Source organism: Salmo salar, chromosome ssa06 (assembly GCF_905237065.1).
Source record: "Salmo salar chromosome ssa06, Ssal_v3.1, whole genome shotgun sequence".
Classification (NCBI taxonomy): domain Eukaryota; kingdom Metazoa; phylum Chordata; class Actinopteri; order Salmoniformes; family Salmonidae; genus Salmo; species Salmo salar.
Window position 1 is genome coordinate 68397965 of NC_059447.1, and position 17790 is coordinate 68415754.

At 43.2% G+C, this 17790-nt stretch overlaps 1 protein-coding gene across 2 annotated transcripts; it reads left to right on the plus strand.

The window, feature by feature from the left end:
* Positions 1 to 1993: 1993 nt before the first annotated feature.
* Positions 1994 to 15046, plus strand: fdft1 (farnesyl-diphosphate farnesyltransferase 1). Of its 2 annotated transcripts, none has more exons than XM_014205420.2 (8): positions 1994 to 2281; positions 5020 to 5117; positions 8199 to 8382; positions 10382 to 10510; positions 12826 to 13017; positions 13162 to 13338; positions 13506 to 13658; positions 13799 to 15046. In XM_014205420.2, exons 1-8 carry the CDS (start codon positions 2183 to 2185, stop codon positions 14021 to 14023), a joined length of 1257 nt encoding a protein of 418 aa, XP_014060895.1. In that variant the 5' UTR covers positions 1994 to 2182; the 3' UTR covers positions 14024 to 15046. The 2 variants fall into 2 exon arrangements, with proteins under 2 accessions (XP_014060895.1, XP_014060898.1); XM_014205423.2 differs by having other exon boundaries at positions 2268 to 2522.
* The last annotated feature ends 2744 nt before the right edge of the window (positions 15047 to 17790 follow it).

Consider the following 17790-nt stretch of genomic DNA (forward strand, 5'->3'; position numbering starts at 1 on the left):
CCTGATCACTGTGACTGACCCAAACTTAAGGAAAGCTTTGACTATGTACAGACTCAGTGAGCTCAGCCTGCTATTGAGAAAGGTCGCCGTAGGCCGACCTGGCTCTAAAGAGAAGACAGGCTATGTGCACACTGTCCACAAAATGAGGTGGAAACTGAGCTGCACTTCCTAACCTCCTGCCAAATATATGACCATATTAGAGACACATATTTCCCCCAGATTACACAGACCCACAAATAATTTGGAAACTAATCCAATTTTGATAAACTCACATATCTATTGGGTGAAATACCACAGTGTGCAATAACATCAGTGAGACTTGTGACCTGTTGCCACAAGGGCAACCAGTGAAGAACAAACACCATTGTAAATACTACCCATATTGAGGTTTATTTGTTTTCCCTTTTGTACTTGAACTATTTGCGCATCATTACAACACTGTATATTATCACGTTTCAGGAAAAGTTCCAGATGCAGACGGTGTCAAAGAAACAAACGTTTCTTACAATAACAGTGGGCAGGCAAAACGACAGGTCAAGTGCAGGCAGAAGTCAGTAATCCAGATCAGAGTCCGTAAGGTACAGTTCGGCAGGCAGTCTCGGGGTCAGGGTAGGCAGAGGTCAATAATCCAGATCAGAGTCCGTAAGGTACAGAACGGCAGGCAGTCTCGGGGTCAGGGTAGGCAGAGGTCAATAATCCAGGGTGGGGTGACAAGGTACAGAACGGCAGGCAGTCTCGGGGTCAGGGTAGCCAGCGGTCAGTAATCCAGTGTGGGGTGACAAGGTACAGAACCGCAGGCAGGCCCATGGTCAGGGTAGGCAGCGGTCAGTAATCCAGGGTGGGGTGACAAGGTACAGAACGGCAGGCAGGCTCAGGGTCAGGGCAGGCAGAATGGTCAAAATGGGAAAGATGGGCGACACCTGGAGGTGGGTGGAGACAAGGTCAAAGACAGGTGAAACAGATCAGGGTGTGACATATATAGACATAATATGACATGTGAAATGTCTTTATTCTTTTGATACTTGTGTGGTGTGTGTGTAATATTTACTGTTCACTTTGTATTGTTTATTTCAAACTTTTGTTTATCCATTTCACTATCCTTGGCAATGTAAACATATCTTTCACATGCCAGTAAAGCCCCTTGAATTGAACTGAATCGAGAGAGGGAGAGAAGAAGAAGAAGAAGAAGAGAGAAGAGAAAGAGGGGGAGTAGAGAGAGACAGGGAGGGGGATTCAAGGCCCTCAGGTGAAAGGTATATTTCAGGTTGATCCACTAAATTGTAGTGAATCTGCTGGTGTAGCTCACTGATCTGTAGGCTATTTAGAAAAGCAGAGCTCAGCCAGTCTCCTGCCCCAGTTACAGGTTCAATAGGCTTTACTGTACAAGTGTCAATCTGAAGACTTTTTTGTGTTTTGTGTTTTCTTCTAATGTAAAAATGTGCAGCTCATATACAGTAGCTTTATTATTCACACACACGCACACGCACACACACACACACACACACACACACACACACACACACACACACACACACACACACACACACACACACACACACACACACACACACACACGAACACACACACACACAGACACACACACGAACACACACACACACACACACACAAATGCACAACTTCACAAACATACACACAGGTCATGCCAGTCTACTGTATGAAAACTATCCCATCATATGTACAAAAAGGGCATGTTGATAAATGAATTATAATAAATAAATGAGCCTAAAATCTAGGACATGGGTTACTGTTGACTTGGCCTCAGAATAACAAACTATTTTTTGGTAATTAAAACTGGTGATGTACAGTGTGACACAACAACAGTATCTGTCACACTCCGTCCGGATGGTCTCTCGGCTAGGTTAAACAACGTATCATCCAATCAGATGCCTCAGTTTGGAGAAACACGGCCGGGTCGGGACGTCACACCAGCCGCTCTAGTCATCCACTGGTCGACAGGCACTGAGCCCATGATTTTCTGACCAATCACAGGCGTCATTCGATCTGACGACTTTTTTTCGGTGGAAGGGGGCCGGCTGCTCTATAGCTCAGCGGCTCAACGTTTGAATGGAGAAAATATTGCCAGGTTTTAAGCGCACTTGGGTGGAATAAACACACGATACAAGAAAGCATCATCGGCGTACGTGTGGTCAAAAGATAAAACATGGATATCGTAAAATCGTTAGGACACCCGGAGGAAATATTCAACCTGTTCAAGTTTAAAATGGGGGGCTGTCGCACTGTGATGCCCAAGTTGGACTATGTGAGTAGCTATCTGCTCTAAACCCCTCGAGTATTGCCTACCTGTAACCTAGGCTACGGCACGACTCGCTATTGTCGTTTCTTATACATTTTGGAATAGCATAGACCTACACAACATAATGTGCGCGCTAACAGTGCCAGTCTGTATCCATGCATCTCGTCAACATTGGCCCACTTGCATTTTCTACACAACAATGCTTCTGGCTTCATCAAATGCGTAGACACATTCTACAGGAGCAATGGTACAGTAGTAACAGTAATAGGTTACCTAGTCAACTAACTACCTGAATGAACTAGAAGGGTAGCCTATTCTAACTCTATTTCTCACCGCAATGTTTTGTATTGTCTAGGCCTAGAATAAATAATAGATGCGCAGTTCAGGCTAGAGAGAAGGATAACCGTTGACTTAATGGCTGGGATTTGCGTTATATAATAGCCTTTGTGGGTTCATTCCGGCAGCAGATGCTGTGCGCCTGTTTGTTTGGCGGCGCAGGTAATGCCTGATTTCCGACACTTTAAACACCGCTTTGACCTGGAATGATGATAGTTGAATGTCCAGTGGTGGAAAAAGTTGAAGGTAAAGATACCTTAATAGAAAATGACTCAAGTAAAAGTCACCCAGTAAATAGTACTTGAGTAAAAATCTAAAAGTATTTGGTTTGAAATATACTTAAGTATCAAAAGTAAAAGTATGACTAATAAAAAAATGCATTATATTAAGCAAACCAGACAGCACCATTTTTTTATATACGGATATCCAGGGTCACACTGCAACACTCAGACATCATTTACAAACAAAGCATTTGTGTTTAGTGAGTCTGCTAGATCAGAGGCAGTAGGGATGACCAGGGATGTTCTCGTGATATGTGTGCGAATTGGACCTTTTTCTGTCCTGCTAAGCATTCAAAATGTAACGAGTACTTTTGGGTTTCAGGGAAAATGTACATAAAAAGTACAGAATGTTCTGTATTGAAGTAAAAGTAAAAGTTGTCAAAAATATAAATAGTAAAGTACAGATACCCCCCAAAACCTTTATTTATTTTATTTAACCTTTATTTAACTAGGCAAGTCAGTTAAGAACACATTCTTATTGACAATGACGGCCTACCCCGGCCAAACCTAACCCGGACATTAAAATATTTTTACGTAAGTACTTTACACCACTGTGAATGTCCAGTAGCATTTCCCTTTATGATGGATGAATGACACTTTTATAACGTTATAGCCAAATATAGAGTATTTTATGACGAGAGCTAGCTTTGAAATAAGACACTTCAGGTGTCAATTAAAGGGGGCCGATTTTCTTGAATCAAGAGTCCAGTTACAAGCGAAAATGTGAAAGCGCGTGGTGGCTTCCCCTGGCTAGTGCACGATGGTGTGCGTCTGAGTTCAGAGCAGCCTGCCAGTCCACGATGGGCATAATGCAGGGATTATCTACTAGATTCAGCCGCTGGACGATTTTTTCTTGAATGGATGGTCAGTGGCCAGAACATAATTACAAATCATTTGTAAACTGCAAATTGACCGCAAGACGCCCAAACGGATATAATATTTAACTAAACACAATCATTTCAAACCTTGCTTACATTTGTATATGATCCCATACTGTTTATCTCTCTATTATGCGTGGGAATACTTTGGAACAGATTTACAAAAGTAAAATCACTTGGAGCTGATTTGCTGGTGTTTTTACAGTATTTTATGTCCAACATTATAATCATTTTATATATATTGTTTATATTATTTATTTTGCTCAGAATGCTTGGGGACCAAATACAATCAATCCCGCGGGCCGCCAGTTGGCGAACCCTGGCATAATACAAACACTTTGTTTTTGCTACTGTCTGCCACTAGATGACAGTACAGCATCATCTGTCAGTCAGCTCAACATTTCCTCATGTTCATGCGTTTTGCAATGTTGAGAAAATTGTTAGAGGAAATTGTAGGCAAGCAACTTCTTATGCGTCAGTGGGTTGGCCAAATAAGTCTACGCAATTCAAATTACGATTGCAGAGAGAAACACATAGGCTTACACAATAAAACGTTTCGTTATGTGTGAATAATGTGCATGATCATTATTTTGGGGAATTGATAGGTCTGTGTCCAATGTTTAGCAAACATGGCGTATAGTGTGTTACATGTTGTTGGGGGGGTACTGTTACTCTGGCAGAAAACATTGCTGTGTTATGACTGAAGTGGGAGGGGCTCCGATGTCAAACTGCATCACAGCCTACTGCTGCGCTCAATGGGTGCGCCCGTGGACAAATTCTTCGAGGTATGTGGATGGATTTATTACTCTGGTCTGGAGACTGTATAGGCCGTGAGACTTGTTTAAAAATCACCGACTGACCCCACCCTGCAAAGTCTATAACTTCATAAAGTGTTCACCCCGCTACAGAGTAACAGCCCATGTCCTCTGCTGAACTGCGCGCGCGAATGAATACCACGGATATTAATAACTGGATAGCCAACAATGTTGTCTAAATTGCTCATGGAAGGCTGAGCGTCCATTTTCCTCATATGGCCGGAGCTTGCTGCAAGTGTCCGGTTTCTCTCACGGTGTTCAAGCGCTCTCTCTGCGTCACCCCGCGGAGCCCTGGACCCGCTTCACGGTCCCTTCTCTCCGGGGGACGGCTGGGCGAGAGGGGCGTGCAGGAGGGATGTTGGGCCGCCCGCCCCAGCGCTTTGCGGACAGTAGGCTCTTACCGACACCCCGTGTTTCTCTGTTTCTCTTGCCAGGAATCCATGAGTGCGAGCCTGCGGACATGCTACCTCTATCTGAACCAGACCAGTCGCAGTTTCGCCGCTGTTATCCAGGCGCTAGACGGAGAGTTACGGTAAGTTTGCATAACCTTGCCAACTTTGCTCTCCAACCATGCAGGTAAAGGGGTGTGTCTCCAGCATGTCGAAGTAAACAAGGAACCATGACAGCTGAATGTCAGCACTTTGGCAAATACACGACAAAAATGTGATAGGCTATTGGAACTTGGGAGGATTTTAGGTTATTATTATTGACCCTGGAACAATGGTCAGTTTTGACCTTGAGTTCGCTTATTTACCCATTTTAAATCAGGAAAAGAAACTGATTTTAATATGACAGAAAAGTAGTCTAAACTAGCCTACAAAGTGGCAAATGTATAGCCAAGTGCACAAGCTATAGTGGGGCACTGTAGGGCACTACTGTAACTGAACTGATTTGCTTGCTGAGGAATTCAATGTGACTGCTTATAACTATATTACAGCCAGCCATATTCCCCTGCAGCAGCACTGTGTCTATTTTATTCCCACCATTCAGTTTACAGAAGTGGCATAGCTGGTTTTAAGTACAAATTGTGTGTGTTTGTGCGTGTTCCCGAATGGTAGCTTACAGGTTTTTACAGCTGTCATTCAAAGCGCATGACGTTTCCATACACATAGGACCTACAGTAGCTAGTTCACACTTTGTTGAGGCACGAGTCCCGGCAGTAAAATGTATTAAGCTTCATACCATACTGTACATCACATGTCAAGTGTTACATTAAAGTTCAATATTGGTGTCAGCCCTTTCCTGCTCACTCTGTAACAGTTAGGTTTTCAGTGTGCCAGTCCTAACATTTTCATCAGAAATTAATCACTCACATCTATTTGTATTGAAATCAATGGAACCACGATGATGAGAAACAATTCTTCCTGCAAACGTCTCTAGTCTTAATACCACACACGGATTTGAAAGTCTAATGACCCCTGTTGCTATTTATAAATCGATGTGAGAATGATTTTCTGAAGTTAACTAGTAGGAAAAGTCTTAACCTGTTGAAAAGTGTTGTATTTCCTTCTGTAATCCTTTTTCTACTGGCTAACTTCGGCAAATCATATTCTCACATCAATTTCTAAATAGTGACAGGGTTTGGCACGCATTTCTGTGATCGTGTGACCCTCAAAACCGTGTGGTATTGAGGCCCTAGATGTTTTTTTTGTAGGAGGATCCCCCACATTTTTCTTCCCACCGTGGTCTGGAAAATGACAGGCACGTTCTAATGCTGCATTCATAACCAAGTGGGAAGGTAGATATTAGTAGTTGTGAAGTCATGAATACCAGTTGGATGCATTCACATGTTTTGATCTCGTTGAGAAGCGGCGATTGGCTAATGACCAACAAACTGCATCAACTATAAATAAAAGTACAGCTATCATGCTCCTATTATAGTGTTCAAAAACCATATTAATAGATTGCCTTTTATAAATAATGTTTATTGTTGCATTGAACTGATGGAAATGCTGTAATTGAGGTCATTTCCTTAGTAGGTGACGTCAGAGGTCAGCATGTGGGAGAAGTCGAAGCTCAGGGATGATAGTCGAGTTTCCCACCAGTAATTACCAGTTGGAGGGGCACTGAAGTGGATTTTTCCCAGTTGTATGTGGTAAATTCGACCTTCCCAATTGGTTATGAACGCAGGGTAAGACCTGTCACCAACAGGCGCATATGACAAAAACATTGGTACTAAAGCAAAGATATTGGTCTGTTTTAAGCAATCAATTTTGTGTAATTGTGATTACTATAAACATTTACACTATCATCACCAGTCTGAGGTGAAAAGGATGTGTATTTCCTGTAAATATTGTGTGGTGAAAATGTTTGTCTGTGTAATGCAGTGACACGTTCTGTCTAGCGTTGGGAAATTAGCGTAATATAAAATAATTCAACATGTCAAACTAATTGAATATTTAAATTTAGGATGATAGTAAATTAAGCACAGTCATAGATTTTTACAATAATTACATATATTTCTTACTACTTTAACCATAGAGCGAGTTTAAAAATACTCCTAAACATCATTTCACTGGGCGCTCTAGACTAGAGCTTCGAATCAAATCCATTTTTATTTGTCACATGCGCCGAATACAACAGGTGTAGACCTTAGCATGAAATTCTTACTTGCAAGCCCTTAACCAACAATGCAGTTAAGAAAATAAGAGTTAAGAAAAATATTAACTAAATAAAATGTTTTTAAAAAAGTACCACAATAACAATAATGGGGTACTGGTAGCGAGTCAATGTACAGGGGTACAGCTTAGTCGAGGTAATTGAGGTAATATGTACATGTAGGTAGAGGGGTAAAGTGACTATGCATAGATAATAAACAGCAAGTAGCAGTGTAAAAACAAAAGGAGTGACTGTGCAGGAACCTGAACCTTTGACGTCCCTAGTAAGAGGTGTCTCTCCAGCCTGTCCAAGTAAGGAACCATGACAGCTGAATGGCAGCACTTTGGCACATGCCAGACAAAATGAGATATTGGAACTTGGAGGATTTTAGGTTATTTTTATTATTGACCCTGGAACATATGGTCAGTAATCAGTTTTGACCTTGAGTTCACTTCTTTACCTCTTTAGGGCTTAAAACAAACATATTTTGATATGACAGTAAAATAGCCTAAACTTCAAGTGACAAACATACAGTATAGCTGCAAGTGCACAAGCTGTAGGCAAGTTGTAGGCCCGCGGTAACTGAACTGATTTTTTGGTGGTGGAATTCAATGTAAACTGCTTGTATTGCAGCCAGTTGTACATTGTGTCTAATCCCACCGTTCAGTGTACAGAAGTGACACAGCTGGTTTTAAGAGCAAAGTGTGTGTGTTCCGGAAGGTTGCTTACAGGTTTTTTACATCATTCAAATGGCATGCAGTTTCCCTACACAGAGGACCTACAGTAGCTAGTTCACACACGAGTCCCGGCAGTAAAATGAATTAAGCTTCATACCAAACATCACATGTCAAGTGTTACATTAAAGTTCAATATTGGTGTCTGTCAGCTCCTTCCTGAATGCCCAGGGTTGGTGTCAGCTCCTTCCTGCTCACTCTGTAACAGTTCGGTTTTCAGTGAGCAGGTCCTAACCTTCTCAAATAAATGAATTCTTCCCCTGTCCCTTCTTTTTGTCCAGGCATGCGGTGTGTATCTTCTACCTGGTCCTACGGGCCCTTGACACGGTGGAAGATGATATGACCATCCCCCTGGAGAAGAAGGTGCCCATGCTGAATGACTTCCACACGTACCTTTACCAGGCCAACTGGTGCTTCACTGAGAGCCACGAGAAGGACAGGCAGGTCCTGGAGGACTTCCCCACGGTCAGTGGAACCGCTGACACTACTGCGTACTATATAACCGTACATAAAGTGTAAAAATCTGTTGGTCTCTAAATCCGTCAAGAGCTAGGAACGTGTAAAAACTATCGCAAGCTCGTCTGAGTGGTTGGCTCCTGACTCCTCACCCGCTAGTTACTTCAAACTGATTCAGTTAGATCTGCCCACTATAGTGTTGTCGGGTTAGAATATGATGTTGAGGCCCATTACTGTACACTTTGTCACCACCACACACATGTGGACACATCTGCTTCCATTTGAGGTATTTTACGTGGTTCTAAAAAGGGAGGAACAATACAATCATGAGGACATATTACAAGATACTAAGATAAATACATGTGCAATAATATACAAATCTACTAGCAATGTAGAGAGACTGAACATTATATATATATATATATATATATTAACTAGGCAAGTCAGTTAAGAGCAAATTCTTATTTACAATGACAACCTACCCCGGCCAAACCTGGACAACGCGGGGCCAATTGTGCGCCACCCTATGGGACTCCCAATCACGTCCGGATGTGATGCAGCCTGGATTAGAACCAGTGACTGCAGTGATGCCTCTTGCACTGAGATGCAGTGCCTTACACCTCTGCGCCAATCGGAGCCCTTAATATAAGCATATTGGTGAATGCAATGGTATTAACAGGGATATTTACACACTAGAGCTAAATCTTATTTAGCAGGCCTCTGGTGGCACTATCATAAATAATCACTGCGCATGCGTGGGTGCCCAGAAGGAACCGGAACCTTCTAGATGCTTCCAGAATCTCTATACTGACATGCGCAAATCACTACAGCGGTATGTAGGCTATAAGCATTGCAGCGGTAGCATACCAACAATACATACTGCTAATACAATAAGGACTAGACCTATTGGTATTCTACAAAAACACATAGCAATGATAAGCACACTGATAGAAAATAGCATGCACTGGGTACCTACAAACATTCCTCTCTAATCCAAATATACAGTAGAGCTAGCGTAAGCTGAAGGCTAGCAAACAACAATGTATCTTATCATGTAAGTTACATGATAAGGTAACCATAACTCACTTACACTGAGTATACCAAACATTATGAACACCTTTCTAATATTAAGTTGCACCTCCCCCCTTTTGCCCTCAGAACAGCCTTGATTCGACAGGGCATGGATTCTACAAGGTGTCTTAGGTGTTCTACAGGGATGCTAGCCCATGTTGACTCCAATGCTTCCCACAGTTATGTCAAGATGGCTGGATGTCCTTTGGGTGGTGGACCATTCTTGATACACATTCTTGAACTGTTGAGTGTGAAAAACCCAGCAGCGTTGCAGACCTTGACACACTCAAACCGGTGCGCCTGGCATCTACTACCATACTCCATTCAAAGGCACTTAAATCTTTTGTCTTGCCCATTATCCCTCTTAAATGACACACATACACAATTCATGTCTTAATTGTCTGAAGGCTCAAAAATCCTTCTTTAACCTGTCTCCCCTCTTCATCTACACTGATTGAAGTGAATTAAAGTAACATCACTAAGGGTTCATAGCTTTCACCTGGATTCACCTTGTCAGTCTATGTCATGGAAAGAGCAGGTGTTCTTAATGTTTTGTATAATCAGTGTATATTACACCCAATAACATTTCCAACACTTGTCAATGGATAGACAACACTTCAGTTAGGAACAGCATGTGACAGTCTGTCAGCAACACAACTATTTGCTTCTTCGTTTGCAATGGAAAAACATGCACTAACTAGAGGTGAGCGGAGTCGTTGTCTTGCAGTGCATCGAAGCTCCCTGATTGGTTGGATGAACAGAGGTCTGAAGGGTGATTGACAGGGCTACATGCCAGTCAGGTGGAATGGGCCTGCCTTTTTTTACATAAGGATTGCATAACACTGTCATGACAATGAAATATGTAGCAGACATCATACAATGGGCATCTGTCATCATGCTATGTGTGTGTATTTAAATGAATCTCTTTTCTGTTCAGATTTCCTTGGAGTTCAGGAACCTGGGTCAGGCATACCAGGATGTGATCTCGGATATCTGCCACCGCATGGGAGTTGGAATGGCTGAGTTTCTGGAGAAGAAAGTAGGCTCCATGAAGGAGTGGGACCAGGTAAATGGTACCTTAGTGTTAGGCAAGCATTATACAAGTGTTAGACTAACGGCTCCACATTTGCTGGTTAATAACCTAGTAGAGCTGGGAATTGCCAGGGACTTCACGATACAATATTATTACGATACGTAGGTGGTGATGCGATATGTATTGCAATTCGATACTGTGATTAATTGTGATTCGATGTTCCAAACATTGCTCACCATATGTCTGCTGCAGAGACGAGGGAGCATTGGAAAACAAGTTTTGATCAGTCATGGAAATAAAAGTGCTAAAACCGATTTGCTCCCTATTTAAAAAGAACCCAGTGGTAGCCTGATGTGTGTCACTATAACCTAGTGGTAGCCTGATGTGTATCACTGTAACCCAGTGGTAGCCTGATGTGTATCACTATAACCTAGTGGTAGCCTGATGTGTATCACTATAACCTAGTGGTAGCCTGATGTGTATCACTATAACCTAGTGGTAGCCTGATGTGTATCACTGTAACCCAGTGGTAGCCTGATGTGTATCACTATAACCTAGTGGTAGCCTGATGTGTATCACTATAACCTAGTGGTAGCCTGATGTGTATCACTATAACCTAGTGGTAGCCTGATGTGTATCACTATAACCTAGTGGTAGCCTGATGTGTATCACTATAACCTAGTGGTAGCCTGATGTGTATCACTATAACCTAATGGTAGCCTGATGTGTATCACTGTAACCTAGTGGTAGCCTGATGTGTATCACTATAACCTAGTGGTAGCCTGATGTGTATCACTATAACCTAATGGTAGCCTGATGTGTGTCACTATAACCTAGTGGTAGCCTGATGTGTATCACTATAACCTAGTGGTAGCCTGATGTGTGTAACTATAACCTAGTGGTAGCCTGATGTGTATTACTATAACCTAGTGGTAGCCTGATGTGTATCACTATAACCTAGTGGTAGCCTGATGTGTATCACTATAACCTAATGGTAGCCTGATGTGTATCACTGTAACCTAGTGGTAGCCTGATGTGTATCACTATAATCTAGTGGTAGCCTGATGTGTGTCACTATAACCTAGTGGTAGCCTGATGTGTATCACTATAACCTAGTGGTAGCCTGATGTGTATCACTATAACCTAGTGGTAGCCTGATGTCTATCACTATAACCTAGTGGTAGCCTGATGTGTATCACTATAACCTAGTGGTAGCCTGATGTGTATCACTATAACCTAGTGGTAGCCTGATGTGTATCACTATAACCTAGTGGTAGCCTGATGTGTATCACTGTAACCTAGTGGTAGCCTGATGTGTATCACTATAACCTAGTGGTAGCCTGATGTGTATCACTATAACCTAGTGGTAGCCTGATGTGTGTCACTATAACCTAGTGGTAGCCTGATGTGTATCACTATAACCTAGTGGTAGCCTGATGTGTATCACTATAACCTAATGGTAGCCTGATGTGTGTCACTATAACCTAGTGGTAGCCTGATGTGTGTAACTATAACCTAGTGGTAGCCTGATGTGTATCACTATAACCTAGTGGTAGCCTGATGCGTGTCACTATAACCTAGTGGTAGCCTGATGTGTATCACTATAACCTAGTGGTAGCCTGATGTGTGTAACTATAACCTAGTGGTAGCCTGATGTGTATCACTATAACCTAGTGGTAGCCTGATGTGTATCACTATAACCTAGTGGTAGCCTGATGTGTATCACTATAACCTAGTGGTAGCCTGATGTGTATCACTATAACCTAGTGGTAGCCTGATGTGTATCACTATAACCTAGTGGTAGCCTGATGTGTATCACTGTAACCTAGTGGTAGCCTGATGTGTATCACTATAACCTAGTGGTAGCCTGATGTGTATCACTATAACCTAGTGGTAGCCTGATGTGTGTCACTATAACCCAGTGGTAGCCTGATGTGTGTCACTATAACCTAGTGGTAGCCTGATGTGTGTCACTATAACCTAGTGGTAGCCTGATGTGTGTCACTGTAACCTAGTGGTAGCCTGATGTGTGTCACTGTAACCTAGTGGTAGCCTGATGTGTGTCACTATAACCTAGTGGTAGCCTGATGTGTGTCACTATAACCTAGTGGTAGCCTGATGTGTATCACTATAACCTAGTGGTAGCCTGATGTGTATCACTATAACCTAGTGGTAGCCTGATGTGTATCACTATAACCTAGTGGTAGCCTGATGTGTATCAAATGACAAATAGCTTGATGCTACATGAAAGTCACTTAAACCCACTGATTTCTTCACTTCACACCAGTCTGTAATAGATTTGAGTGTTAAATACATGTGTATTAACATTACCCCCTTCCCCCGTGCAGTACTGTCACTATGTGGCAGGGCTGGTGGGTATAGGCCTGTCCCAGCTGTTCTCTGCCTCCCAGCTGGAGGACCCAGAGGTGGGCAAAGACACAGAGCTAGCCAACTCCATGGGCCTGTTCCTCCAGAAGACCAACATCATCAGAGACTACCTGGAGGATATACAGGTGGCGAGGGCCTTCTGGCCACAAGAGGTAACTACACTGTGTGTGTGTGTGTGTGTGTGTGTGTGTGTGTGTGTGTGTGTGTGTGTGTGTGTGTGTGTGTGTGTGTGTGCACTGCATGTGTCATTAATGGGGTGTGTGTAGTTAATGTGTGTGTTGCATGTCCCTCTGTAGGCATGGAGTCAGTTTGCGTGTCGTCTGGAGGACCTGGCAGAGCCTGACCAGCTGACCTCAGCCCTGTCCTGTCTCAACCTGCTGGTGACAGACGCCCTGCGCCACGTCCCTGATGTCATCACCTATCTGGCACGCCTACGCAACCAGAGCGTCTTCAACTTCTGCGCCATACCACAGGTAAATGCTACCATTGAAGTGTTACATTTCAAAGTACATTCCCACTGGAGAAAGCTGCTAGTTGCATTTCATTTCAACACGTTTTCACTTTTCATTCCTGGTTGTTTGAGTCAGGATCCTCAGGAAGCATTTCATTTTGCTGTACTGTGTGTCTCAATAATGTCCAGGTGATGGCGATAGCGACCCTCTCAGCCTGTTACAACAACCCTCAGGTATTCCAGGGCGTGGTGAAAATCAGGAAGGGTCAGGCCGTCACCCTCATGATGCAAGCCACCAACATGGGTGCCGTGCAAAGCATCATGGCCCAATACAGCCAGGAGGTGTGTGTGTGTGTGTATCTGTGGGTGTGTCATGTATTCAAACGTGTTTGTTTGTGTTATTGTGCATCTGAGTGTGTGTTCTTACTTTGTTTGTGAGTTTTCTGACCTCTCTCGCTCTTTCTTTTTCTCTCTCTCTCCAGATGCTACAGAGGGTGTCCTTGACAGATCCATCCCGGGACAAAACCCTGTTTATCCTGGGTGTGATCCAGGAGAGGACTCTCTCCCAAGCCACCCTGGCCTCCCGGACTGCCCACCTCTCCCCCATGTACCTCTCCGCTGCCATGATCCTCGCCGCCCTCAGCTGGCAGTACCTAAGCACTACAGCCGGACAACCTCCCGGCACTGCTGACATGCAGGGCCATTGAGCCCACTCAACCCCTACTAACCCTCACCCTGCATGGGGTGCATGACTGAGATGCTCCCCTCTCCTGAGGCCTGGTTCTCCCTCTCCCCTGGAGGAATCTTACCCTCCCATTCACCTGTCCTGTTTAACTCACCTGTGATGGTCCGTAGAGGCCTGTACTGTGGGAGTCACTGGTAGCAGGGTTGTCTTATTGTGTTTGATAGTGATTTGCAGTAGTCTTACGTTCCGTAACATTATTTTCTAACACACTGGTCATACTCACGTCAGATACACACGGCATCTGGCACATCTCTCTTCCTCATTTGTTTTTTTTGGTTTGTTTTTAATGTTGATTTTAGTTATTTTGTAACCACAGTCCTGGTTTTTGTATGTTACATTTTTTCAACATGTTTTGAAAGGGAGAATTCCAATAGAGCTTTAATGGATTGGTATTTCAATTTTTTTTCAACATTAATTTGAAATGTGAATAGGGTTTAGTAAAGTCTTGGACCCATCACACAAACTTAAAGCACACAGCTCACACACATACAGGACATTGAGATTAAGAAACATCAACAAAACCATTGTGCATTTCTTATAGTCGGTTCTTTTGCCTTAGTTTGTAATGTTATTTTCAACAGCAATTGTAATGACAACACAATGGTTCTGTTTGATGTGTTTTATAAGTGTCTGTCTATCTCCATAGAAAGAACTAAGATGATTGTACTGTGTTTATGTACAGCTATATGTCCGTGTCTTTCTCATTGTGGACAAAGGAAAGGGGACAAGGAGAGGAAGCCACATTTGTCTTTTGAGACATGCCCAGTGTAAGATGATACAGAGACTGGTAGAAGCGGGACTGCAGCAGAGCACATAGTAGCAGGCTGCTAAGTGTCCTTAACACAGAGCTTTGGTGAGTAGGAAGGCTACAGTAGTGTGGTGTATCCTTGTACACAACCAAAGAAGACATGAATATTGCTATGTAATGTTATATTTTAATTTGTATATCATTGAAAAAAGAATAAAAGACAATAGTGTTTCTGAATGTTTATTTTTCATCAGTGTCACAAAGATCAATGTTGGTCCTTTGTAAGATAACCCAGTTTTTTTTGGACATTGACTTTGCTGACAAGACAATGGATGATAGTTTTATAGTTTACACAGTAAAATTGTGCATTCATTAAAGTAGAGTTCAAGTCATGCTAGTTCAAAGTCCTGGGGAAAAATACTGCTAAGCCTGTATATTTTACTTCAAACATTTCATAACTCAAATTCAATGGAATAAGGTGAATGCCTTTTTTCTTAGTTTTCTAACATTGGTTCAATGCAGACATAATTCCAGTGAGTACCTGATGCTCATTAACTTTGACTTAAATAAATTGTATCATTTGACAGCTTTTAATAAAAAAAAAAATGTATTTCAGCTTTATATAACCAGGTAGGCCAAATGAGAACAAGTTCTCATTTACAACTGTGACCTGGCCAGTAACTTTCAGGGCACTTGTTATCAACCTTCGGAAAGAGCCCTGTTTCAGAGGGTGTCCCTGACAGATGCGTCCCGGGACAAAAACCCTGTGTATCCTGGGTGCAATACAGGAGAGGACTCTCCCCCATATAGTTCTCCGCTGCCATGATCCTCACCGCCCTCAGCTGCTGGTACCTGAGCACTACAGCTGGACAACCTCCAGGCGCCGCAGACATGCAGGGCCATTGAGCCCACTCAACCCCTACTAACCCTCACCCTGCATGGGGTGCATGACTGAGATGCTCCCCTCTCCTGAGGCCTGGTTCTCCCTCTCCCCTGGAGGAATCTTACCCTCCCATTCACCTGTCCTGTTTAACTCACCTGTGATGGTCCGTAGAGGCCTGTACTGTGGGAGTCACTGGTAGCAGGGTTGTCTTATTGTGTTTGATAGTGATTTGCAGTAGTCTTACGTTCCGTTACACTTGTCATACTCACGTCAGATACACACGGTATCTGGCACATCTCTTTTCCTAATTTAGTGTTTTGATTTATTTTTATGTAGATTTTAGTTATTTTGTAACCACAGCCCTGGGTCTGTTCATACATTTTTTTTCAACATGTTTTGAAAATGAGAATACCAATAGAGCTATAATGGATTGGTATTATCAAATGAAACTTTCATTTAAAATGTGAATAGGTTTGAGTAAAGTCTTAGACACATCACACAAACGTAAAGCACACAGCTCACACACACATACAGGACATTGAGATGAACAAACATACTATTGTAGTCAGTTTTTTTTGTCTTAGTTTGTAATGTTATTTTTTTATCTCATGTCAGTCAATAGCAATTGTAATGACAACACAATGGTTCTGTTTGATGTGTTTTATAAGTGTCTGTCTATCTCCATAGAAAGAACTAAGATGGCTGTACTATGTTTATGTACAGTATAGCTACATATTGACACTGTTGTCACATTCAATCATAGTAAACTGGGCACATCTCAATAGTCTAAAGTTGCCTCCTCCCCTCGTATTCTCTACCTCAACTGCACTGATCTGAAAAGACGTAATAGCAAATATGAAACAATATGACAGAAGCCTAGCTTAGCTTTCATCTATATGTCCGTGTCTTTCTCATTGTGGACAAAGTAAAGGGGACAAGGAGAGGAAGCCAGATTTGTCTTTTGAGACATGCCCAGTGTAAGATGATACAGTGACACGAGCCTAACAGACGAGCTAAGTGACTTCTATGAGCGCTTTGAGGAAAGCAACAGTGAAGCATGCATGAGAGCACCAGCTGTTTCGGACGACTGTGTGATCACGCTCACCGTAGCCGATGTGAGTAAGACCTTTAAACAGGTCAACATTCACAAGGCCGCAGGGCCAGACGTGTACTCCGAGCATGCGCTGACCAACATGCAAGTGTCTTCACTGACATTTTCAACCTCTGTAATACCAACATGTTTCAAGCAGACCACCATAGTCCTTATGCGCAAGAACACTAAGGTAACCTGCCTAAATGACTACCGACCCGTAGCACTCACTTCTGTAGCCATGAAGTGCTTTGAAAGGCTGGTCATGGCTCACATCAACACCATTATACCATAAACCCTAGACCCACTACAATTTGCATACCGGCCCAACAGATCCACAGATGCACAATCTCTATTGCACTCCACACGGCCCTTTCCCACCTGGACAAAAGGAACACCTATGTGAGAATGCTATTCATTAACTACAGCTCAGCGTTCAACACTATAGTGCCCTCAAAGCTCATCACTAAGCTAAGGACCCTGGGAGTAAACACCCCTCTGCAACTGGATCCTGGACTTCCTGACGGGCCACCCCCAGGTGGTAAGGGTAGGTAAGAACACATCTGCCACACTGATCCTCAACACGGGGGCCCCTCAGGGGTGCGTGCTCAGTCCCCTCCTGTACTCCACATCACCAACAAGCTATCATGGTCCAAACACACCAAGACAGCCGTGAAGAGGGCACGACAACGCCTGTTCCCCTTCAGGAGACTGAAAAGATTTGGCATGGGTTTTCAGATCCTCAAAAAGTTATACAGCTGCACCATCGAGAGCATCCTGACTGGTTGCATCACCGCCTGGTATGGTAACTGCTCGGCCTCTGACCGAAAGGCACTACAGAGGGTAGTGCGTACGGCCCAGTACATCACTGGGCCAAGCTTCCTGCCATCCAGGACCTCTATACCAGGCGTAGTCAGAGGAAGGCCCTAAAAATTGCCAACGACTCTATCCACCCTAGTCATAGACTGTTCTTTCTGCTACTGCACGGCAAGAGGTACCGGTGTTCCA

Coding starts and splice junctions, on each gene's coding strand:
- fdft1 (XM_014205420.2), top strand. CDS start 2,183: ATGGATATCGTAAAATCGTTAGGACACCCGGAGGAAATATTCAACCTG. Junction 8,383..10,381: donor TCCTGGAGGACTTCCCCACG/GTCAGTGGAACC, acceptor TTTTCTGTTCAG/ATTTCCTTGGAGTTCAGGAA. Junction 13,339..13,505: donor ACTTCTGCGCCATACCACAG/GTAAATGCTACC, acceptor AATAATGTCCAG/GTGATGGCGATAGCGACCCT.